At 43.2% G+C, this 24021-nt stretch overlaps 4 protein-coding genes across 5 annotated transcripts; all 4 read right to left on the reverse strand.

Annotated features, from left to right (window-relative positions):
* Window positions 1-177: 177 nt before the first annotated feature.
* On the reverse strand, window positions 178-860 carry cmc4 (C-x(9)-C motif containing 4 homolog (S. cerevisiae)). The gene is made up of 2 exons (XM_012825689.3): window positions 594-860; window positions 178-495 (listed from the first exon to the last, which is right to left on the reverse strand). The coding sequence occupies exons 1-2, from the start codon at window positions 649-651 to the stop codon at window positions 359-361; spliced, it is 195 nt and encodes a 64-aa protein (XP_012681143.1). The 5' UTR covers window positions 652-860; the 3' UTR covers window positions 178-358.
* Window positions 861-1296: 436 nt separating this feature from the next.
* On the reverse strand, window positions 1297-5382 carry lin7b (lin-7 homolog B (C. elegans)). Its single transcript, XM_012825676.3, has 6 exons — window positions 4979-5382; window positions 4404-4522; window positions 3621-3692; window positions 3280-3489; window positions 2670-2833; window positions 1297-2200 (listed from the first exon to the last, which is right to left on the reverse strand). Exons 1-6 carry the CDS (start codon window positions 5052-5054, stop codon window positions 2179-2181), a joined length of 663 nt encoding a protein of 220 aa, XP_012681130.2. The 5' UTR covers window positions 5055-5382; the 3' UTR covers window positions 1297-2178.
* Window positions 5383-5519: 137 nt separating this feature from the next.
* On the reverse strand, window positions 5520-14939 carry snrnp70 (small nuclear ribonucleoprotein 70 (U1)). Its single transcript, XM_031570468.2, has 12 exons — window positions 14714-14939; window positions 13847-14000; window positions 13508-13570; window positions 13180-13234; window positions 12547-12611; window positions 12240-12302; window positions 12063-12144; window positions 7543-7644; window positions 7350-7449; window positions 6884-7251; window positions 6665-6830; window positions 5520-6550 (listed from the first exon to the last, which is right to left on the reverse strand). Exons 2-12 carry the CDS (start codon window positions 13991-13993, stop codon window positions 6259-6261), a joined length of 1503 nt encoding a protein of 500 aa, XP_031426328.1. The 5' UTR covers window positions 13994-14000; window positions 14714-14939; the 3' UTR covers window positions 5520-6258.
* Window positions 14940-17804: 2865 nt separating this feature from the next.
* Window positions 17805-23156, reverse strand: LOC122132938. 2 transcript variants are annotated; one of them, XM_042707928.1, is made up of 6 exons: window positions 22781-23156; window positions 22200-22341; window positions 22056-22092; window positions 21840-21967; window positions 18082-21559; window positions 17805-17975 (listed from the first exon to the last, which is right to left on the reverse strand). In XM_042707928.1, the coding sequence occupies exons 2-5, from the start codon at window positions 22310-22312 to the stop codon at window positions 18346-18348; spliced, it is 3492 nt and encodes a 1163-aa protein (XP_042563862.1). In that variant the 5' UTR covers window positions 22313-22341; window positions 22781-23156; the 3' UTR covers window positions 17805-17975; window positions 18082-18345. The 2 variants fall into 2 exon arrangements, with proteins under 2 accessions (XP_042563862.1, XP_042563863.1); XM_042707929.1 differs by lacking the exon at window positions 22781-23156 and having other exon boundaries at window positions 22200-22524.
* Window positions 23157-24021: the final 865 nt, after the last annotated feature.

The following is a 24021-nucleotide window of genomic DNA, read 5'->3' on the forward strand; positions in this document are numbered from 1 at the left end:
TTCCTTTTAAGAATGGATTTTGCCGTTTGACAGGCACCACTTTATGCTGTTTCTTATAATTGGGGCTACATACTGCGTCCACAGTCATTTTGATTTATTACGCTCACTGTTGCAGCATTTTGAACCTACCTTATCTTGCTTGTTGGGCCATGGTAATAACATCATAAACTGGGACCATTTTAAGTTGTAATTCTGTTTTATTTCTCTCAATGAAGCAAGGAAAAATAACACATTGATGAAATGTTGCCGGTTCAACCAAATAAACCAATTGTTTCACCCATAGCGGTGTCGTGACAGCTACCCTGCAGTTGACAGACAGACAGTGACAATGATCCAGAAATGTGCAGTCTATAGATCATCATGTCTTCTGCTCAGCGGCTGCCTGCTCTTTGACGAATCCCGAGCAACAGACCGAATTCTCTCCAAGGTGTGCTGCGCAACACTTGCGCATTGCCTGGATCACATCGGCGCAGCGGCTCTCGATATATTTGTTTGCTGTAATGAAAAGCATCATTACAATACCTACACCCATGTAACGACAGCTAAAGATTGAAAACACATGCTAATTCTAGGGTTTACTTGGGTCACGTTACCTTGTAAACATTTCTGAATTTCACAAGCTTGTTTCTGGCATGGATCTTTCAGAGGCATTCTCTAAACCTCATTACATGAACGGTCAGAAGTTTAATACATTATCTCGACCCTTCTAAAATCATCTACCCAGAAAGGTCTACTGTTTCCTGGTTATTGCTTTTTAATTCCAAGCCAAGGTTACTTCACCTGAGGAACAACCATACCTAGCTATTTCCAGACAGCTAAAGTGTCCCAAGACTTTCCGGCTGTAGAACATCAATAATTGTCAAAGTAAAAGTCTTTTTACAATATGAATAAATTAAAAGTCCCCACTACACGTTTACAGTTGGCTATAACACAACATTTTAAATATACATTTCTAAGGAAACTGGTCCTTAACGAAGGCATCTATTAACGTGGCTCAAACTTCTGAAGGTATACAAAGAAGTTTGGTAAAAGGTATATATAAAAAAAATCTTTTAGCCAGTTTAACTGTTTAAATAACCAACTAACTGTTACACAATGGGTTGTTTTAGTTGTGAAAATGTCCCAAACAACATTTATCCTTCAACCATGTTGTTTAAGTGATTGTATACTAATTACATGACTACTTTGTAGGTTCTGATGCAGAGTTATTGTGTGGGTAATGTATTTATGACTGACCAGGTGAAAATGCTTTATCAATGTCAAATGATAACACAACACAAGAAATATCACTCACTGTGAACTAAAGAACTTTGCTTTATTGTTACGAATTAATAAGTATACATACATACATACAACATAAAGACAGTCTAGGTGAGGGCACAGTGTGTGTGTGTGTGTGTGTGTGTGTGTGTGTGTGTGTGTGTGTGTGTGTGTGTGTGTGTGTGTGTGTGTGTGTGTGTGTGACAAACACTCTGTAGACAGGGGCAGCTGTGACCTTCCTACCCCCACTCCTAACTTTGACAGACCACCATCTAGTGGTCTCTCTACTGCTTGACCGGCATAGGCCAGACCGACGGGAATAAGACACGCAGGACATGAATCCAATCAAGTTCCAGCCGGAACAAGAACCTCACAGTTGCTGGACATGATTGATCATGTGTAGTATGCAGTGCAAAAAAAACGAGTAATGTGGAAATGAAGCTCGGCCATTAGTACTGTTGAAAGGGCAGATGTGTCTCAGGGAGTACACTCTGACACCCGTAGTCTATGAGGAATTGAGGAAAGATAAGATCTATCTTTCCAGTTGGTCTGGGAAGTGTACTACATAGCTGCATGCACTAGTCTGCCAGGAGGTATGCACTATGTACTGATACTGTATATACAGGTTCAGAAGCTACAGCAAGTCAGCTCTTCTCTCAGATCAGCACTAACACCATACTCTAGGTACTGTATTCACATAGAAAATTAGAAAAAAGGGTCCTCTGACAGGGAGATATGCTCCAACACACAACTATGCGTATAATAAAGGCTTACTTTTTAGATGGAGACACTAGAGCAACATACAGACAACACAGCTAGGTCAACCCCACGCTGACCTCCTCTCACATGACACCCACATGCCCTCCTGGCGGACTGAAGTCGGAGCAGCTCTTTGGAACCGAGTAAGGAGGAGAGCGGCTAACCACGGGACTCCAAAGACCTGGAGGATGGGCACAGAGAGACAAGTGAACAAAAGACAAACTGGCTATACAGAATCTGAAACTCAATGTTTGTATGTTTGTAGAGAATATGTTTGTGTCAGTGAGGACAATTAGCTAGATCTCTGTGTGGTAATGTCCAAGCTTGTCTGGCATTATGTTAGTTTTTACCTAGATTATTGTGTGGAAAGTCTCATAGAATGGAAGAGCTCAGTCTGACTAATATCTACTCGTTCATTTAGGAGGCCCATTATCAAACTGAATATGATGATATCCACACCCCAATAACAAGGTGGCATACGGTGCCTGGAAACACCTGACTAGTCCTAGCTACTATCAAAGCCTTATATACAGTATGTGTACATACATATACAGTTTTATTTACAACAGCAGGGCAGTGGTGTGTTTGTGTGTATATATACAGTATATATATGTGTATGTTTATATCTGTGTGTTTTTTGGGATGCTCACGAATAACTGGTGTGTTGCTGACGTCTCCTTGCACTCCTCAGCTTCTCGAAGCGGGCCTCCATCTCCTCCAGGACCTTTGGGGTGTATCTGACCACCAGCTTCACTGAACCCTGTGCTGCCTTCAGGAGCTCCACTGCTTTCTCATGGTGCTCCCCCTCAACACTCTAAACACACACACACACACACACACACACACACACACACACACACACACACACACACACACACACACACACACACACACACACACACACACACAATATAAGGTTAGTGGTTCAGTGACAGTTCTATCCCCAATCCTGGCAACTATGTACTCAAAAATGTTGACAGGCATCGTTCCAGGATTACCAAGACCATTTTCACACGACAAAATGAACCGGGGATTTGCAAGCAGGGGGGGCTCAGAGGACCATAATCTGGTAAATCACTCCAGTAAATGGCCCATTGGGCTCGCTCCCACTGAACAACCCCCCCCCCCCCCCTTACCCAACCCAAAGCTTTCTCGGGCCGATCCAGTCATCCAAACGCTCCCTACAGTTGACCCTCTCTGACCCCTGAGTAATAATCCCTGTCAGCCAACCAACCCCCACACACAAACACACACACTCACCACGCCATTCACTGACAGGAGCTGGTCACCCCGCTTCAGTCCTCCCTGCCGGTCTGCAACCCCCCCAGGGATCACCCGGGAGATGTAGATAGGGGAGTTTTGCTCCTTGCCCCCCATGATGTTGAAGCCCAGCCCCTCGTCCGTCTTTGGCAGCTCCACCACTCGAGGATGGGCATGGCCTTCGCTGGCCGCAAATGCCGCTACAGTGGCCTGTGTAAGGAGGGATCAGCTATTTATGTTGGTCTCATAACATTATCACACACCATCGGTAAACACTGGTTCCGTTACATACTTTGCATGCTTGCTTATTTAAATACTATATGTATAGATAGTATGCTTACTTTGGCTGTGGCCTGGGCCCGCACTTCAGGCCCTCCTACAATGTCTAAAGTGTCGTAGAGCTGCTCATATACCTGGCGATGAGGAAAGAACACTATTAGGAGCCACTCCAGCCCACACTAAGAGACCATGACATACATTTATGAATTAGTCAGCACGTCCAAATCCACAGACACTGAAGTGTTTTTAAAATGACATCAACCCCAATCATTCTGACAACTCCTGGTCAGCAACAATATTAAGATACAAGAAGAAAATGCAAAAATTCAAATGAAATTGAGGTGAAGGCTAAATTGTGTAGTTCATAGCAAAAACATGAGCATGAGTCAAACTTACGGACAACATTAAGGTTAATTTGCAGAAACAAAGCCTTTTGCAAGCTGTGAGGAACCAACAGGGTAATTGCTGGGCTAAGTATCAAAGTATCAAGCACAAACCATCTTATAGGTAGGAGTCAGGCTGTGCCAACGGAACTCAGTGAAAATACTGTGCATTGTGAATCTCTTATCAAGCAAAGAGTGTTGAATTACAGTGGGGTGTGGTGTCAGTGCAGATACTTTCAGTGGATATTGGTTTGGGAGTACAAAAGGGGGGGGGGGGGGGAGTGGCAGGCAACAACAAATCATCAGTTAACCTCTTAGGATGACCAGCCATTGTTTCCTGGAAAGGTACTAATGCTGACTCTAAAAAAAACTTGCAGAAATATATTAATGGACAAATCAGTGAACAGTTCAGTGATCAGTTCAAAGACGACCACATCAGCAAAGACAGGATGACTGCCTCACCTCTCTGATTGCAGCACAGAACTTGCTCTGGAGAACCCGCTGAAGGGCTTGCAGTTTGGGTGGAGGCAGCTCCCCACTCCTCTGCAGCCTGTCCAACAGCTCAATCACCCGGCAGATATCTGGGTGAAGGGTTGGAGAGTCAAAGGAGGGGCACAGAAAATCAGAGGGATTGGGGGTGTAAGGATGGGTAAACAAATGCTGATTCATAACAAAAGAGATGCAGAGCAAATACAGTACTGTGCCCGTTTATTTGCTTTTCTAGTTGAAATTAAATAGCATTACAGCTTGAAGTAATCTGTGGCTAGTGCAATTTGAGAGAGAATGCTCAAATGGTTGTGTACGCAGATTTGTACCTTCACATCCACGCATCTCTACATCGCCAAAGCGGCTATTTTCACTGAACAGCTCCCCCTACGTGAGCTGGTCATTAGTGACCACTAATCCCACTCGTCGTAAACGCAAGGGTCTGTGCTGCACTTGCACTGGCAAGGCAACGGGAATACTTCACACGCTTGACATTCACGTAATGAGTAATCAGCAATGAGTCTTCAATCATAGTCTACAATATTGGTTACCTCGCTCTAGACATAGCGGTTCCGCCATTGTCGCCATGTCCGTTTCCTTCCCCGTATGATAATATGATGACATCATGGAGTAGCTTGCTCGCTCTCTGCCTCTGCGGTGCGATGGGAGGACGTATATGCGAGAGGCAGAATGCCAGCAGGGGAATAAAATCCTAAAAGCGTTCGGCAGACCTCCCTCCAAGCACAATATGAAGGCGAAAGTTAACGAATCGTTGCTCAAGGTGTCTCGGTAGCCGTTTCCTAGGGCTGGGGAAGACCTTTATCTGCGTGACACCGCCAGAGAAGATGACCGCCAGTAGAGACGCAATGGAGAGGAGGAACTACGTAATCCGCTACGTAACACTTTCTCAGACATGAGAGCTCATCTTCAAATTCTCAGAGAAGAGGCGTTTTAAAAATGCTATTTTGGCATAGTATTGAAATGTTTCATATACAAAAATGCATCTGTACAAAAGAGTTGAACGCATCGTACGAACACAATTCCAGCCAGTGAATATTTGCCTTTCAGAGATTAAATAAAGAGAACACAGTCTACGTAAAAAAGTATTTATTAAAGAGAATGAAGATGCAGTACAGAATCAAACACCAAGGGAGCGGTTCACAAAGGCTTTCAAAATAATCAAATAAACACCAATAATTACAAAAGAAAAACAAAAAGTGTGAACCTATGGCAACATTCTCTTTAGATTAAAAACGCAATCTGTTTGGGGGGTGCATTGAAGCTAATGCAGAATCAGGTTACTATTAATTTATCCCTCGTGCACTGAGGTCAAGAGCTGGCATGGGGAGACAACATTTTCAAAAAAATAAACCAACAATATTTGTTTTGCAAAAAGGACGACAGAGAAGCATACGAGAAGCTTGGCATCTCACGCGAAACAATTTAGATGCTACAGCTGACAGAGACCTGAAGTCTGAAACTACAGTTGTCATAGATACGGATGTGTTAGTCAATTAATGAAAGGAGAGAGAGATGGTGGTGGGTGTCCTTTCTTGGACAGAGAGGAGGCTTAGAAGGCCAGTTGGACAAGTAGGTTCAATTGTAGAAGTTCCTCTTGATGCTTTAAGTCCTGACACAACTGCCTGGCCTCAACCGCATTTGTTAACAGTAGCTTTTTACATCACAGCTTCCTATTCCTATGTATAAATGGGCATACTCCAGGTGAGCATGAGGGAGGGCCATGTGGTCGAGCCCTTGCCCCAAACCTACATGTCAAAGGACAGGAACAAAAACAAAATAAGGGATGTCTCAGTAAGGTTCAGAAGTTGGCTCAATATTCATCTTCCTGGGCCTCCATTTTGTAGCCGTTCTCATTGGAGCCATAGCCTTCGCCTGACTGCATGGACTCCTGGTCCATCATCCGCATGCCGTCCTGCGAGCCCTCCTCAGACTTGGGGGGCATGGAGTCAGCTCCCTCCTCCCCTCCGTTGCCCAGTCCCTCCATGTCACCAGAGGGAGGCTGCTGAGAGTGGCGGTCCTCCCTGCGGTCACCTCCCCGCTCACGGTCACCCCGATCTCTCTTGTGTTCGCGATCCCTATCTCTGTCCCTCCTCCTCTCTCCCCTCTCTCCCCTGCCCTCTCTGCCCTCCCTTGGCTCCCTCGGCTCTCTGCCCTCCCTCCCCTCTCTCGGCTCTCTTCCCTCCCTCGGCTCTCTGCCCTCTCTCCCCTCCCTCGGCTCTCTTCCCTCTCTCCCCTCCCTTCCCTCTCGATCCTTGTCCCGGTGGCTCCTCCGTCTGTCTCTGTCCCTCTCTCTCCCTCCTCCCCTCTCCTCTCCTTCCATCCCTGGTTCTTCCCCACGGCCCATGTCACCGCCGCCCATCTCGTCCATCCCACGCTCTCCACGCTCCCCCCTCCACGCTCTCCTCGCTCCCCATCACGCTCTCCTCGCTCCCCTTCATCTCCCATCATGCCATCCATGCCGGGGCCCTCTTCACCTCCCTCCGCTCCCTTCCCCCTCTCCCTGTCCCTCTTCCTGTCCCTGCTCCTGCTTCTCCTCTTGCGCTCGCTGCGGTCCCTACTCCGCTCTCTACTGCGGCCTTCTGGAGTCGCCGGCACCGATCCGACAGCGGCTCCTCCCCGCTCCCCACGCTCCCTCTCTCCTCCCCTCCGCCTGACTTCCTCTCCTCCACCCCTTTCCCGGGAGCGTGAGCGCCTGCGTCTTTCTCTGGAGCGCGACCTACGGCGCTCTCCCCGGTCCTTTTCCCCACGATCGCCACGGTCGCGAGGCTCCCGACTTCTTTCCCGTCGCTCGCGGTCCCGGTCGCTGAAAGGAGACACAGGACGACTTCAATTTTGATGGAAACGCCCTCACACATGAACAACCCAAAAGCCCATCCAGGCAAACATGTCACCAGTACTCACCCCCCAATTGGACGGTCGTCGTAGCGGGAGGTGTCATCCCTCCCAGAGTGCTTAATGTTGACATCTGCCCCACCTCTCCTGGTCCCACCCAGACCACCACCTGACCAAGAGAAAAGGAATGTTATACCTCCAACGGCACGTGCATTAAAACAGGAGGAAGCCGAGACAGTGGATGTGTACATCAGCGTCTTACCAAGCCTACGTGGATGCCATCCTTTCACCGTGCGACCCCTTTCCACGTCTACAAGCACCCTTCTGCCATCGATCTTCTTACCATCGGCATGCTTATACGCAGCTAGAGGGGAGGAATAAGAGCGGAATAAGAGAAGAGAAGGCTGCACACAAATGGAGGACTGTCCTGTTCAGCACATTTCTGCAGTCCCCACAGAGGACACCTGGATACCGCTTACCTTAGTAAGAACCAAGAGGAGAAAAGGACGCAGGGGGGCGTCACATACAAAACAAAAGAAAGAAAAAAAAAGTCGAGCTCCACTGGTTTCTGCTTGGCCTTTCGACCAGCAAACTCGATTTTAAACAGCTCCTTCTAATGATCCAAAAGAAAAGGAACCTAGGAGAACAGTGGAATCCTACACCACTTGCACTTTAAAAGGTGACAAGTGCAGTGCTTCAGATGGGATTCCTCCGCTGTGTGTAGATCAGTTTATCTGCCTTATTCCAGTGGTCTCTGCCCACAATAGAGGCTCATTTGGCCATTCACACTTATCTCGCCAGGATTCATCGAGTCTATGGAAGCCAATCAATTTAGTCCGTGTGGCAATGATTTTTAAATAAAATATTTCTGTCTTTTGGTATACTTACGTATTTCTGATTTGGCACAACTCCATGTCTATCACTAAAATAATGCTATGAAAGTTGATGCCCCCGTTACATTTTAGACAGATGCCTTCAGTTGAGGTAGATGGGTTTCACTTCTTTTAAATGTCCAAATGACTTTTGCACCAATCTCATGTTTATCTCTACAGTAGTGTTGTTTTTCATTTCAGACAGCCCAGTATTATGCAGCGCACACTGTTGATTCAGTTATCTATCCAAGCCTGCTTTAATAGTTGAAGAGATTTCATTCAAATTCATCTTCATGACTTAATGACCTAGGAGCTGCGCAGTGGGAAGGAGTTATTAGAAGAACTTTGGATGGACTATTAAGTTGATACATTTATACACACACAATTATCTTCTCCACCTAAGGTTTGAAAAAGTATAATAAAAGTAAATATTACCTACTTTGGCAGCAAAGTTAAACCAGTGGTAGATTCCCCAGGCTTTCTCTACAAATACAAAGTGCAACCTAAAAGAGATTGTGCTCTGTGCCCATTTACTTTAAAGATTTTACTGAATTCAATGGGAGACTGAATTATGACCTCTACATACTGCTTAAAATATATAATACCCGAAGTGTATATAATAATATATATATATATATATATATATATATATATATATATATTTCAGTGGGAGAATTAAATAAGGACATCTCAGACACTGCATTAAAATAATATATATATATATATATATATATACACACACACACACACACACACACAAATAAAATATATAAATGCACATTATCAATGCCGAACCAACTATGAACTATGGGCCAAGTGCTTCTTTATGAATCTCCCTTAAACTGACTGTAGTCAGGGTTCCTTCATATCATTCTCCATGACGGGTTATCTGCACGGTTCAATGCACAAGCTTAGTAGCCAAGGTTGCGTGCAGTAATTAAGTGGACATCCACTGTACGATTGCATGTGTAGGTCACCAAAATCACTTACAACCTTTCTACCCAAACGAGGTGTCTTGTGTGCAAGGTTCTGCATACTCGGGAGTTTGTTGATTCATTAATACACGTCTGTCCACAAAACGCCGGGCTGGAGATTTGCATCCATATTCTCAACCACAACATCCATGACAATTCAATAGAGTTGTCAAATTCACGTCGAGAAGAAAGTCACAGACAACATAACCATGCGCCACATTCATCCCATTAAGGAGGCACCATCTTACCTGCCACCTCCCCTTTACTCCATCACACATACATCACCACCAGTACACATCACATACTCACACAAACAAATACACAAAAGTGATTGCGTTTCGGAATTTTACTATTGTGATCTACATAAAATACAACTCAAAAATTTAACAGAGGAAAAAAGTATGCCGACCGTGCAGAAGGGCTGAGTCAAATGGTATTCTGAAGATCACCAGAAAACCTACGTCCAGGTGAATTGGTAAAACATTAAATAATGTTTAAAAATGACTAAGTAACTGATAAAATAAAGAAAATTTTATCTTAACATGAGGGGACCACATACTTGTCACCACATACTAGTACCTGCATCGAGTATCTTACCAACTGCAGCCAGGACAGCTATTTCACCAGCTTGGACATGGGCCTCAAGTACCCTGGAGGAACCTTCGGGAAACGCAGCTTACAGTCGCCTCATAGTTCCCATAACTTACTCATGAAGGCTAAATAAAGTCCAGTCCCTTGACACGAAAAGATCTGGTATCCAGTTCTTTAGAGGATTGGGCGTGATCCATCTTGCTACTCTGGGTCTGCACTGCAGGTGAGGTGAAGATCCAGTGGAGTAGGGCACAGAGATAGTTTTTCAACCAATCAGAGGGCCTTACCACCAACCCCCACCTCTCTAACCGATGAAGAGGGCCTTACCATACACCCTCACCTTACCTACCCAATCAGAGGGCCTTACCACAAACCCTCGTTAATCTAACCCGAGGGCCTTACCACAAACCCTCATGCACCTGACCTATCAGAGGGCCTTACCACAAACCCTCTCGTTTAACAGCCACTTCACAAAACAAGCTTTTCACTTTCCCTCCCCAACTATGCCCACAAAATGTGTGCCTGAACACTAAATCCCAAGGTCAAGCAAGATACTTTAAATTTGAACTAGGTACTCTTGCTTCAGAAGTGAATGTACCAACTACAACTGCACAAGAGGTAGAAGTCTAAACTAAGCTGATGCTGCTAGCATAAATATGAAGTGACAAGCTCAACTAGATGCATCTGGTTGGACAGGTGAAAGTACTATAGTACCTACACATTAAAACCAGGCATCGTCTTGGAATCAGGGGTCTTTCTAATGTGTCAATGTTATATTCTTTCCTATCAGATGTTGGTAACAAATCGTTTCAAACATCCTGGTGAAATGGTGTTCAATAAATTAACTAAAATGATACTATTCTTGTGAGGTCCGAATCGGTTTTGTAAAAGCTTATTATCTCCTGTGTGTTCCTGCATGTGCTGTATACTCTGCTGTATGAGATTCCCCCAACTGGCATATTCTGTTAAAGCCCTTTTGATTATCCTAAATTACAGAAACAAGAGTTACACTCCACAAGATTTAGGAGTAGAACGTGGAGCGGCAGCTAGACTTCACTTTACACTATGAATGCAAGCATTCAGAATTTATCCCTCCACTCTCACCTATGACGAGGCTTCTGAAGTGACTAATTTCACTTCTCAGAGTTTAGTCTTCATCTCAGGGAGTTTACAGCGCTGACGTAAAGACATCCTGATTTAAAACGGCAATAAAAAAAGCAACCAAAATCTTGGAGAGTATAACTCCTCTCATTGGGCCAACAATTCTGATAAAACCATGGCTTTAAAAGAACAGTCAGACTGAGAGGAGGCCCATACACTCAACTCTGACCTGAGGCACGTTCAATGCCCAAAATGCCTCATGTCACTGCTTACTAAAAACGGTCCTAGACGGACGTAACTGGCACATCGATGACTCAAAAACACATCTTGCCCATTGAACGTTGCCCCAACCTTAACCCTAATGGGACATGAGGGTGTAAAGAAATCTTACCCATCATACAAACCCATCATACCAACCATATAATGAGCTGTGGTAGTAGGGTGTAGCTGTATCAAAACCATCAGCATGATCTGCAAGCCAGCTCTGGCCAATAGCCATCAGAGATAGGCGGCTGCAGTGGCAATGAGAACAACACAGAGTTAATACAGAGCCATGGCCTCTTGCACCACTCATCCTAACCTCACCTGAATCCCAACGCTTCAGACAAACCACAGGGTCACCTTTAGCTTACCGTCGGCGCTCCAGTCCGAACACACCCGGGCGCCCCCCCAAGGCATGCCCCTAACATTTCACAACCGGCCTGATTGCATGGGTGAAGGACACAGGGGTGAAAACTGAGTCAACACGTTCTCGTTTAAACGAGATCCCTACCTTAGACATAACAATCAGCCCCCTCCCTCCCCCTTTTCGGCACGGGAGTGCACACACACACACACACACAAGGTGCCAATGGTGGACCTTAGATACTGAGGGCTAAAGCACACACACACACAGGGAACATAAGGTGCCCAATAACACTAGATTGGTGCTGGCAGTGATTGCACCTCACTCACACTCACAAATGTATTTTTTTTTTTGTTTCAAACCTTTGACTCATTTGCAAGCTATTTTAGGGGGACTGTCTTAATGCATTAAGTCAGTCATGACAACTCTTCTGTAAGGTAAAGGACTTAAGATTTTTTAGTTGAAGTTCACAATCAACACATTAAAGATGCATAGGCTAAGAGAAAGCCTGAGCCCCATCAGTATTCAGCTGCTCAGTTACAGCAAGCTGCCTAGAGGAGCCCTTCTGTTATCCAATAGGGGTGCGGGGTCAGAGGTGAAAGGTCACAAAGTTACTCACAGTGCATGTCCCTCTCGTGCTCATACTCGATGAAGGCATATCCGCGTGGCTTCTGTGTCTTCTTGTTGAAGACTATGTAAATCTGTGCCGGAAGAGAACATGGGGAGAACAAGAGTGAGTCATGACTGTTCTCAAGTAGGTAGGGTTGAGCAAATCATTCCAGAGAAGCCAACGCACCCTTTTGATGGGTCCATAGACCTCAAATTCCCTTCTCAGCTTGGATTCTGTGGTATCGTAGTTCTGTAGAAATGAGGCAAAGGCATGGTTCAACTTTCACGGCATCATACAGCTTCAAGTGAGATCGTAGGTAGGCAAACATGTAAACAAGTACTTCAATATCTAAAAATGATCCTGTAGAGGAAAATGCATCTTACAAAACATTATAAATAGGGTGCACACAGTAATTGAAAACAAATTTATATTCAAAACAGCAGAGAAATAGACTAGAGATTTCCCGAGGTCACCAAATCAAAAAGGCACTTACAATTCGGGCCACAAACAGCGTTTTGAAGGCATCCCCTTGTGCATTTGCGTCATTGTGAGGATCCCCTGCGAAAATATATTAGAAAAATATGGTAAACAACAAGGTTGTGGTTCTATACCAGCTTCACATGAGGCATTAAGATGGCCTAAACACAAGCACTATTCCTGGCTTAAAGGGCACCTACTACATTCATTTTCAAACATTATTTGTCCACCTAAATAGATTTGCATGCTTCAATGTTCCAAAACCACATTACTTTTCTTATACTGTACAGCTTTTCAGTTTCACCCTTTGAGTTCTGGTGTACGTAAGCCCCCCCCCCCCCCCCCCGATGAGCCCAGCATGCTCTGATTGGCCCATTAGGCAGGCAATTGGGATTGTGTTGAAAGATTGCGTCATCTTGTAATAAAGGAAAAGGGCTGGAACCCCAACAAGGCGTTTCACTAGCAGTTGAAAAAAAGCGGTTTCTGTGGGAGAGTGCTACTATGGGTACTATGGGCTTTGGAACTTTGCAGACCGTTTACAAAAAGCTATACAACACACTTAAGGAAAGGAAAAAACGTATGTATAAAATTTTGTATAATAATGTATAACAGGTCTTCAAACCAAAAGTGTCAGCACACAGTGACTTACATAACTTCAGCTCATCTTCCACCACAGTCTGTCTTCTTTCAATCTTCTCTCGCCTCTGTAAAGGGGAGAGACAAATTTGTCATCAGAAAAATTGGGCCACATCTTTTATTACAACAATTTGATGTCTCAAGACTCCTCTCATACAGACTCCTTAAGAACTAAATAGACAGATTTGCCACTACCCAAAAGCTGATACCACCCTAAATATGTATATAATGATGGCCTTTTCACACATGCAGAGAGCACCCTGACTATTGTGATCTTAACAGAAAGCTGGTCAAAAAACAAATCAGAGTCGTTCACAGGTGATTGCCCTCTGGCTCCTTACTTTTCTTTCCAACCGCTCATCTCTGGTTTCTGCTCTGGTGGGTGGTGGAGCATCTCTGGGGTCCTGATAGGTAAACAAGCAAAAACAAATTTAGCGACACGAGTGTGACATCCATTGCCAATAATGACAGACAACATTTCTGTGGTATTACTATTGAGAGGTAATACAAAAACAAGCCATCTAAAATAAAACTGCTAAAATCATAATGCATAGAAATCTAAATATAGACTACTAGAAAATATAACACCGACTCTCCAATAAGGCACTACATGGCTACTTACAAACAGGAACTCAAAATGCCATCTTTCCTTTTTAGATCAAGTGTGCTGATCGAATTACCTCAAATTGTTGGATGAACGGCGCGATTCCACAGTATGGCTGATTGTGGTGTTTCTCGTGAGGAAGCTTTTCCAATTGAGTCAGAAAAGGAATAGGGTCTCGGGGGGCAAACAATGCCAATAGGTTGGGGGGAAGAAACTGCGTCATGGTTTACCTAAGGATTGTGAGAAGTTCAAAAGACTTAAGGTTAACATTTAAAGTTACTACCCAAACTGTCCGATGTAAAAAATATTTTTAAATTTGAAACAATCTTAAGAAAAAGCTAGCTTCTGTTGTTCTGGTAATTTTGGCTCGAGACTCTTGACAAAAAGATTACATTTGCACTTGAATCTGCCGTTCCGCAGAGACGGCTAAGTTACCAACAACCCTGTACGACGTAAAGGAGGACGTGGGCTAGCCAAGTTACCTGAAACGCCACACACAAGAGATCCGAGCAAGCTAGTGGGCCGAGCCATTGAACAATGTCAATAACTTCGATATAGTCGACAAATCTACGAATCCCTCAATTGTTCATCAATCAATTGTTATTAGCAATTCGGCTAATTACACCGAATGTGACACTGTAGTTCTATGCTAATATTAGCTCGTCGCAAAGATTCCAGCTAGCTCACTTGTATTAACTTACTCGTTACCCAGCCAACGTTACTTGGCCATTCCTTTAATTGCAAATGTTGTAAGCGTACATATAAGTGTATGAAACTGCACATAATAAAGTCACACTACAATTCTTCAATATTTACAATACTACAATATTTTGCCAGCTAGGTTATTAGCTTCAGTAACGTAATAAGTCTCTGGCCAAAACTGAGGGACTAGCTAGCACCAAGCCTCCCGTGTAGGCCTCGTGCCATCAATCGACTCACTTACCTCAGGTCTGCATTCAATTTTCGCACGAAAATTCTCCAATACAGCGAAAGAACACCGTTTGTGTGAAAACACAAGGAACAATAAGCGCACACGGTTAGTCCCAACAGCGATCTTCAGCATTCAACAGTCTTTCTCTAAGCGTCTAAAGCGTGCTTCTCTTGTCTTAAGGTATGTTTGGCTATCTCTTGTGCTGCCTAGCCTTAAAATGGCGGGCGCCATGCCGTAAAATCAACTTTATCCATGGTTTTGCGACAGTTTTCAGTATATTATATCAGTGCACGATAGGGGCGTGTCTCAGTTTTGGTTATTACGGACACCTATTACACCTAGAGGGCATCAGTGAAAAATATTTTTGTAAAGCATGAATTTGAACCAAAACGCAATAACATGGGATACATGATAAAATGGTATACATTAATGCAGTGGCTCCCAAACTTTTCATGGCAGGCCCCCCTTTGTCAATGAGAACCCCCCCCCCCCAACCCCACATGCAAAGACACTCTTAAACCTATATCCTAGCCAGATTGTTTACATTTGAACAGCTAAACATTTCACTTAATCAGTCAGTTCAGATTTTCTTTAACATTGTTTATACAATTTAATAGTTCAACTTTATTAGTTAAGAAGGTTAAAATGAAACTGGGCACTCTTTATATAATTAGATCTTGTTTTACTTTTGAAAACCGAATGGCAATTGTGCAATCAACAATTTAGTCAGTTCTTGACTATGGTGACATTGTTTACATGTATGCTGCACCCTCTTCCTTGAAACTCCTGGACTCTGTATACCATATATACTAGTGCTATTCGCACATGGGATGCTTTCAGGACCCACCATTGTAACTTATACAGGAATGTTGGTTGGTCCCCTCTGGCAGACAGGAGGGAAAAACATTGTATTTAATTTGTTTATAAAGCCTTAGTGGGAAAACTGCCTAATTATCTCATGTCACTCTTAAAATTCAAGCCCATCTGTCATCATACACGGTCACAGAGCCTCATCTCCCTTGGAATCCCTCATTTCAAAACCGATATTGGTAAAATTGCTTTTAAGTTCTCTGCTTCCCATAAATGGAACACTGTGCAAGAGGACTTGAAGCTAACCCAGTTTTTGTTTGTGAACCAGTTTAAGAGCCTTCTAGATGCTAAAGATGTGCCTCAGTGCTCTTGTTTTAACTAATTCTATGATTTTATTTGTACCTTACGTTATTTTATACTTGTTGTATAATGTGTTTTGTTTATTTATTTCGCCTGTTTGTTTATTTATTGTTCCTCTGTATTCTGTACCCTCAATCAGGGCATTGCTGTAAAAGAGCTATGTGCTCAGTCAATTCCCCTGAATAAACAATGATTGATAACAAGATGTCCAGGGCCTTTGGAAGAAAAACAGCCTCACAACATCAAAGATCCGCCACCATACTTCACAGTGGGTGTGAGGTGCTTTTCTGTATGGCTATCTGTCTGTCTACGCCAAACCCACCTTTGATGTTTGTTGCCAAAAAGCTTTATGTTGGTCTCATCTGACCATATAACTCGGTCCCATTGAAAGACTTACATTTGGCAAACTGTAGGCGCTTTAGTTTGTTGTTGATTGACAGCAGAGGCTTTTTTCTGGCAACCCTCCAAAACAACTTGTGGTGATTGTTAGGTGAAAATTCACTCTAGTTACCTTAGGACTCCGAAGCTGCATATAAGTATATTTATTAGACAAACAACAATTGCAATCGGGCTCACTCCCAGCACAAGGCTGAAAGTGAAGCAATGATAAACACATCGCACAAGGTTTATATAGACAGAAGTTTAGCGTTCAGCAGAGATAACCACGTGGTGGATTTCTGACGTCCGAGGCAAGGATGGAAGTTTTGCAAGGTCGGAAGAAGCACAGTTCGACCCTTCTTATCACTTCTGGTCTAAACATGCTCTTGTACATATGCAGACTAAGTGGCACCTAATATTCTAAGTTACACACACGCAGAAACACAGAAAAGCCATGTTCCTGCTACATAAGTACATGATTCATATAAGGTAATTAATAATACAAGGCACTTGATTATTATATTCTTAAGTCATTAACAGTGTTTGGAAATTATCTCCATCAGTGATGTAGGTGGCGTCTGATGGTAGTTTTGGGGACTTTCTGACCCCAAGACTCAACTAACCTCTGCAATTCTCCAGCTGTGATCCTTGGAGATTTTTTTGCCAGTCGAACCATCCTCCTCACGGTGAGTGGGGTCAATGTACACACACGTCCTCTTCCAGGCTGATTTTTTAGGGGTGCCAATAATTGTGGCACCCATGTTTTGGGGGAAAACTGTTTTTTTTTCTTTCAATCATTTTACTTCAATGAAAAGGTAAGATTTTTGTGAATATTTTGAGTGAAAGACCAAGAGGATAAAAAGCAAAGACATATTTTTCATAGCCTGTTTTGCTCAAATTCACTAGGGGTGCCAATAATTGTATATAGGGTAAATGGTACCCTATGGTAAATTGAGTCATGCGAGACATTGGTGAATCACGATCTTCAAATCACAATCCTCACTCAGAGGCATAACCAAACCCATCACATGCAATATAGAGTATCTGACATTTTTGATAAGCTTATGATTTTCACCCCTTCTCTCTAGATGTATTCCATTCCCTGTTCTCTAAAGAGTTAGGGAAACCTTCACAGATGCAAAGCAAGGTCTTTGTAAGTAAACTTCTAAAGCTTCTCCTACAATGCACACAGGCAGACAAACGCACACACAGTTGTCCACAGTGAACCTCACTTGGATTGCTTACCGTAGACTTCTTTGTAAGGTGAACTCAACGGTGAGGTGCAAAATGAACAAGGTAAATGCTGGATATTGTTTGCAACACAGGATTATAGACAAAGATATGGTAGTGCCAGTGGACACACTGATAAAATATAGTCCTTGAAACCGTGTAATCAGTCCATAAAACTTCATCAGTGTTGCACCTTTCATCTGTTTCAAGCTTCACTAATAGTTAGTCAGTGCAAGCAAAATGTCCCATATCCCAACTTTGTTTGCAGTATACTTCCATCTCACAGTACTATATTTTCAAAACAAAGGTGAAATTAACACCAAAATGGATGCTCAGTGTTTTTACTAATGGTTTTGTGTTTGAAGCGAAGGGGAAGTGCCATCATTCCTGTTTCATGGTTAGAGTTACACAGTTACGTTGCTGGACTTGAAGACTTTGGAGAAACCCTCACGCATCCCAGATAAAAAAGTTTTTTTCATTTCATCTCTGCCAGAAACTGAAAAAAAAACAGATTCCAAATAAGCTCAAGTTACACAACCTGTGAGTTGTGCATCCATACGCCTAATAGTCTTTCATCAGCCTTTAAAGAAATTCTGACTTACCCCCAATATCCGTGCTGCTTTCAACACTTTCACTGCCACTGTCACTGCCACTGCCACTGCTACTGCTACTGCCACTGTCGCTGTCACTGTCACTGTCACTGTCGCTGTCACTGTCCTGATTAACAGTTGTGTCAAATGTGTTGAAATGTACAATTTGCTGTTCAGGCATACACTACCTCAACAAAGTGGTGGCAAAACTTAAACATGGTTGAACTCTGATATTTACCAAAATGAAGGATCAGCCCTAATGTCCTCAGCTAACTTTTACAAAAAAAATAATAAACCTATGTGCAAGGAAAAATGGTTACTTACTTCAGAGTCTGTCTTCTGCAGAGTGAGATGGTCCAGTGAGATTGTGTTGACGACTTCTTTGGCCATAATGTCAGTAACCACATCAAGCACGTGACTTCCAGAGGTGTCAGCATCCTTTGAAAGGGGAAGAAGCATCTCAAGCAGTTGCCTAATGACAATGTTAACAGATCTTTCTGTGAAGGCACGAGTCATTTCTGATCTGCAGTCCAAAACAAGTTCTCTTCTGTGCCGGCCACTTGTCTTTGTTTTTGGGATCCCTGATTCAGAGGCAAACCTAGAGGGCTCAATGCAGGATGCTGAGCTACCAATGGCATTTAAGAAGCTGTACACTTGATTCACCAGGTCATCAGTGAATGGACGGAGAACTCCACGTGATATCAGATGTTCTAGCCTTGCAGTTGAGGTGGAAGCATCATCCAGGTTAAGGAGCATTCTATCTGTTACATCTTTCAAAGCTAATGTAGCTTCAGAAATACTGGGGAATCCTTGGGTGTCAACAAGGCTACCTTCTGGGTGCTTTGGACGGAAAAAAAATTGTTTCAGCTTCTCACCAATACTGAGATGGTCAGCTTTTGTGGTCTGGCTGGTCAAGTCAGAGGAAGGTCCCCTCTCATGGCTTATAGGTGATACAGTTCCATCAATCTCAAAAATGTCCTCGCGTCGGGGAGATTCTTGAGAGGATATGTGGTCAGATTGCTGTACAGCTGCCTCAGAGGCCCATGACACATCTTTAGGAGTACTGATGTCATCTGCACTCTCCTCAACTGCTTCCTGCGAGACTATCGGCACTGCTGGGACATCGCTTTTGTTCTTTGGGTATTTGACAAAGAACTGTTTCAATGTATTGCCCATGCTGCGACTGTTGCCAGCAGTCATCCCATCATCAACTACTGTCACACAAGTCACTGTTTCCAAGATGGGAGATGCTTGAATCATTTCTTGGGAGAGACTCTCTGGACTTTGAGACGTCTCGGCAATTGTGTCAAGGACAGCATGGCTTAGCTCAGCACATTCACTCGTAGTCTCTGCTATGTCAGAGGGTACAGTGAGGGCTACCTCAGGGACTGCCTCATCTGCCTGCACGGCAAGCCCTACGTCTAAGGGCTTAGAGGACCAAAACAATGTTTTCAGTCTTTTACCCAAACTGAGATGAGTATCTTTACTATCTGGGGTGGTTTTAGTAGGGTCAGGTTCCTTGTCCTGCTTCATGGCTGTCAAAGACGTTCCACCTCCCTCACAGATGTCATCAGATGGAGATGTTTCTGGCAATGTGCCCAAAGATGGCTGTAGAGCTGCCGTATAGGGGTATGATTCTGCCTCTGGAGCACAGGTCTCAATTGCTATCTCCTCAGAAGAGGAAACATTGTCTTGAGTGGGTTCAAGGGTCACAGGGGTTCTTGCTGAGCTTGAGCTTTTGGAAAATAATCTTTTAAATTTTCTTCCCATGGTGGGTTGGTTGCCATTTAAGATGACCTCTTTCGCCATATTATCAGTAGGTGGAGATGTCAATCCGGGAGGGTCCTGAGTGAACTCAGGACATATGGAGCTCTCAGTTGTTGTGTCGACAATAATGTTGTCAAGGTCACCATATTCACATGTCTGCTCAATGTCTGTTCTGTCAGAAATCAGGGAAAACTCCTCACCCTGGGGAGCAGTTTGGGAGGAAATGCTTATGGACTGTTCCAGAGGTTCACAGGCCTTGTCCTCCTCAGTGAAGGAAACTGTTTCTAGTGAGTCTGCTGTCAGAGCCGAATACAATGGGAATCTAACAAGGACATTTTTCAATTTCTTCCCTAAGCTGAGATGATTATCTTGTCTGTCAGAGCTTTCTGTAATAACAGAAACGTCATTTCCCTGGTCTTTGCTAAGAGAGGTCAATGTTGTTTCATTCTCCTCACAAATATCCAAACACTGGGGAGGTGCCTGTGAAGACGCCACATAATGCTGTGCTACTTCTACTACTGTGGTCTCCTGAGGTGCTGCTATGGAAGAAGTACTCATGGATTCTAGTTCTGACTCAGAGATGCATGACACAGTTTCAGCACTGTTGTCAACTGTACTCTCCTCAAGGGAAGAAGCCGCTTCCTGGGATTTTGCTTTGTGGCGCAAAACCCTATGTTCCACAAAAAATATTTTCAGTCCTTTCCCCATTCCCCGTTTCTTATCTTTTGCCTCATGTTGGCCTGCTGGTGGAGGTACTCCTTCATCCTTCTCACAAGACAAAGACCTGATATTAATTGTTTTAGAGTCTGGCATGTCCATGACCGCACATTCAACAATGGCTTGTTCATCGGCAGAGGAGAGTACGAGTTCCTCATGTTCTTCTAGTAGAACATCAGGCTGACCTTCAGCATCAGACTGGTTTGGCCATTCACGGCCATCCTCAGGTTGGATGTCATGGCACGTGTCCTCGGTTGGTAGATTGGTCTTTGAGCTGGGCATGATGTCTTGTGAACGGTGAATAGTGAAAAACATCCTGAGCTTCACCTGTGTGCTACACAGAATACTGTAAACTTTGTTGTGGAATTTCTTTTGGGTGGCATCATTATTTACAGTGGGCTCTATTTGGGTTAGCAAACTTTGGCTTTGGAGCATTTCAACTTCTTTTGGCTCGAGGCTTTCATAAAGATCTTCTAAATCAGTGACAATAGTGTCAACAATTCCACATGCATCTTCATGCTCAGACCTGACAGAGGCCAATGAGGGAGAACTACTGTGTGGCTTTAGGGTTTCATTGACATCATGTTGGCTTGAAAAGGCCCCTGGTGTCAGTAGAATGCTACTGACATCCTTTGAAGCTCTACTGATTTCATCTTCAGTGCAGAGTCTATCTGTATCGTCCTCCGTGTATTTTGCCCTCCTATCTGGATCTGGAAGGGCCAGAAGCTCAGAGATACTCTCACAAAGTGCTGGTGTGATTTTCAGCTCCTTGGACCGCTTGTGAGCTACCTTAAAGAGTTTTGGGAAGTCCTTAATTTTGTCAGCCATCCCATGAACGTATCTTATAAAATGTTGTTTACTTCCAGCTTTGTTTTCGTCACTAGAGGGCCCCTTCAAGGAGTCAAGAACAGTGACAAAGACTTCTTTTGTCACCGGAGCCAGCTGGACATCAGGTACTTCTCCAATCTCCTTTTTCTTCTGGTCTTCATCATTGTTATGCCGCAGTCTGTGACCAGTCAAATACAGGCAAAATATATTCAGCTCATAAAGTGATGTTTAAAGGAAGTTGCTTGAAAATGTTACTCTATTCAGTTTGTGTTGTTTACAGTTTGAGAGGTTACACACCAATTTCTTGAACTGGTATACACATTTCAGTCATACAGGTGTTCTTTAGTACATTCTGAATGAGATAACACTATGAATGCAAGTAAAGTGAAGGCAAGTCAGCCATAATAAATAGTAATTTATATATAAATAATAATCTGATGGTAATTTGTATATCTGACCGATCTTGATAGCTAGAAGAGAGGATGTTAGTTTTTTCCTCTAGTTCTGCCATGGTTTGGAGGATGTTTTTCCTGACTCGATCCTCAGTCCATGAGGAGACCATCTTTGCAAGCTCGTCAGGTGACATCTTTTATGAGATTTAAAGACATTTTGCAAAATGAGGATATTTCCTATTCCAAATTAATGCCATATGTTTATTTAGTATTCATACTCACATTGTTGCGTATTCCACTACAAATTGCCTGGAACTGTCTGTAGGAGAAATCAGTGTGCTTAATGCCAATATTTCAGAAAACACAATGTAAAGGTGAACTATGTCTACACTGATATTTATTATAAAGATATTTATGAGGGCATACATCATGGGTAGTCTCATAATATCAAACAAGAGGTCATTTCTGTCCTTCTCCGATGAGGTGCCTGGCAGACATGGAGTTTCAGTTGCTTGGGAGGATTGGTCAGAGTCCTCCATGTTCACCACTACGTGTTAGACAGCAATGTCTGCAAAATGCAGGAAAGCAGAAATACAGTCAGTACAATTTCAGCACAGACCAAAAGTAGTATATGAAATGTAGGCTGTTTGAGCAATGAAACACCTTTGCATGTATACTAATTAGAACATGTGACTGTAGAAGAATATGTAATGGCGCAGACTAACAGACTAAACAGACAAACTTGAGGGTGATGCTAAACTTAATCAGTTTCTCTGTTATTGGCTGAATCAACTGGCTGGCTTGGGGCAAAGTCCTCCGGTTACTTGTGATGAGAACAGGATGAAATTTTGTTTTATTAGCCTAGCACTGTAATCAAAACCCCTTACTTATTCCACCTAAGAAAAAACCTTAACAGGGGGTAAGTTCTTCGCTTGAAAACTAAAGAACTCTGTTAATCTTTGTCTGATTCATGAAGAGTGGTGTAAAATGACCAATGGCAGACTCACCTCTAATTTTTGGGACTGGTTATGGTAAATGCAGCCAAAGACCTCCCTGCCTGTCCACTGTAGGGTACTTGTGGAAGATACCCTTCCTCATCTACCGAACTTAAGTTCAGCTGACCTGTAGATCACAGAGACATTTAGTAAATAACTACAAAGTGCTAATGTGCAAAGTGCTTAAATGTTAAATATGACTATCAGGTGAGCTAAGGGCAAATTGGATTTTGTTGTAATAAAAAAAAAAAAGGAGCTAGCTATTCCTCTAATAACAAACTCCTTGTCAAGACTGCCTTACCGAAGGTGTACAGCAGGCGTGTTCGTGAGGTGAACTGGGCGCACTGTAGCCTGCATTATATTACGAAATGGTGCGTTTTTACACCCCATGTCATATGTCGCATGTATTTCATTGTTGCGTCTCTGATACTTGCGACGTCATTCAAAGCCAGAAGTGTAGGCTATGCATCAGACAAAAACTCTGCCCAGCAGGTAGTATTTTAGTAACATCATAAATATGTAAACTTACATCAGCCCTTCTCTGAATATGGAAGCAAGCAGTCAATTGGCATTAAAAGTTGCAAAAATGACATTATAGCTAGTTTCAAAATTACGTAGGCTATTCTTTTTAAAATATTGTTTTATAGTGTTGGAACATTGAAAATGACGCATATTAATCGCACTCTTTGCATGTCCCTTGACTGTGCATCGCTCAGCGGCGGCTATATTGTAGCCTATGGATATAGTAGTCTAATAGTTCGGTAGCCTAATAGCCTCAATGTTTTTGTAGTTGGTAGTTTGGTAGTTGGATGCTAGGTCTACAGACATATCGTGGAGTTATTTGTATACATCACCTCGTTTTCGAGGAGTAGGCTATTCCAGAAGATTTTATCAGTCCTTTAGTTGTTGGCGTAGTCTGACGGTTATTTAGCTTGCTAGTTATAGACAAACTGTGAGATGGGTTAATCAGGGATAAAGAAAACTAAAATAAAATAAAGTTACTTGAAGTATCCGTTGTTTAAGGTCTGTAAAGTGATATTTTTATGTTGTGCTCACGAGACAAGATTGCATCTTGTGTGCTTAAAATAAAAAAAAATCACCTTATGCGACTTTAGGGGCTCTGTTTGTCATTAAATGTGGTGAACATCATACTGCCAAGGCTCATGTACTTTGTCATTTCACGTCAATGGAAAATCTAACGGATTTTTACATGGTTCGGCAAATTCATGTAGGCGATTAATTTAGATGAATCT

Source organism: Clupea harengus, chromosome 1, assembly GCF_900700415.2.
Source record: "Clupea harengus chromosome 1, Ch_v2.0.2, whole genome shotgun sequence".
In the NCBI taxonomy this organism is placed as follows: Eukaryota; Metazoa; Chordata; class Actinopteri; order Clupeiformes; family Clupeidae; genus Clupea; species Clupea harengus.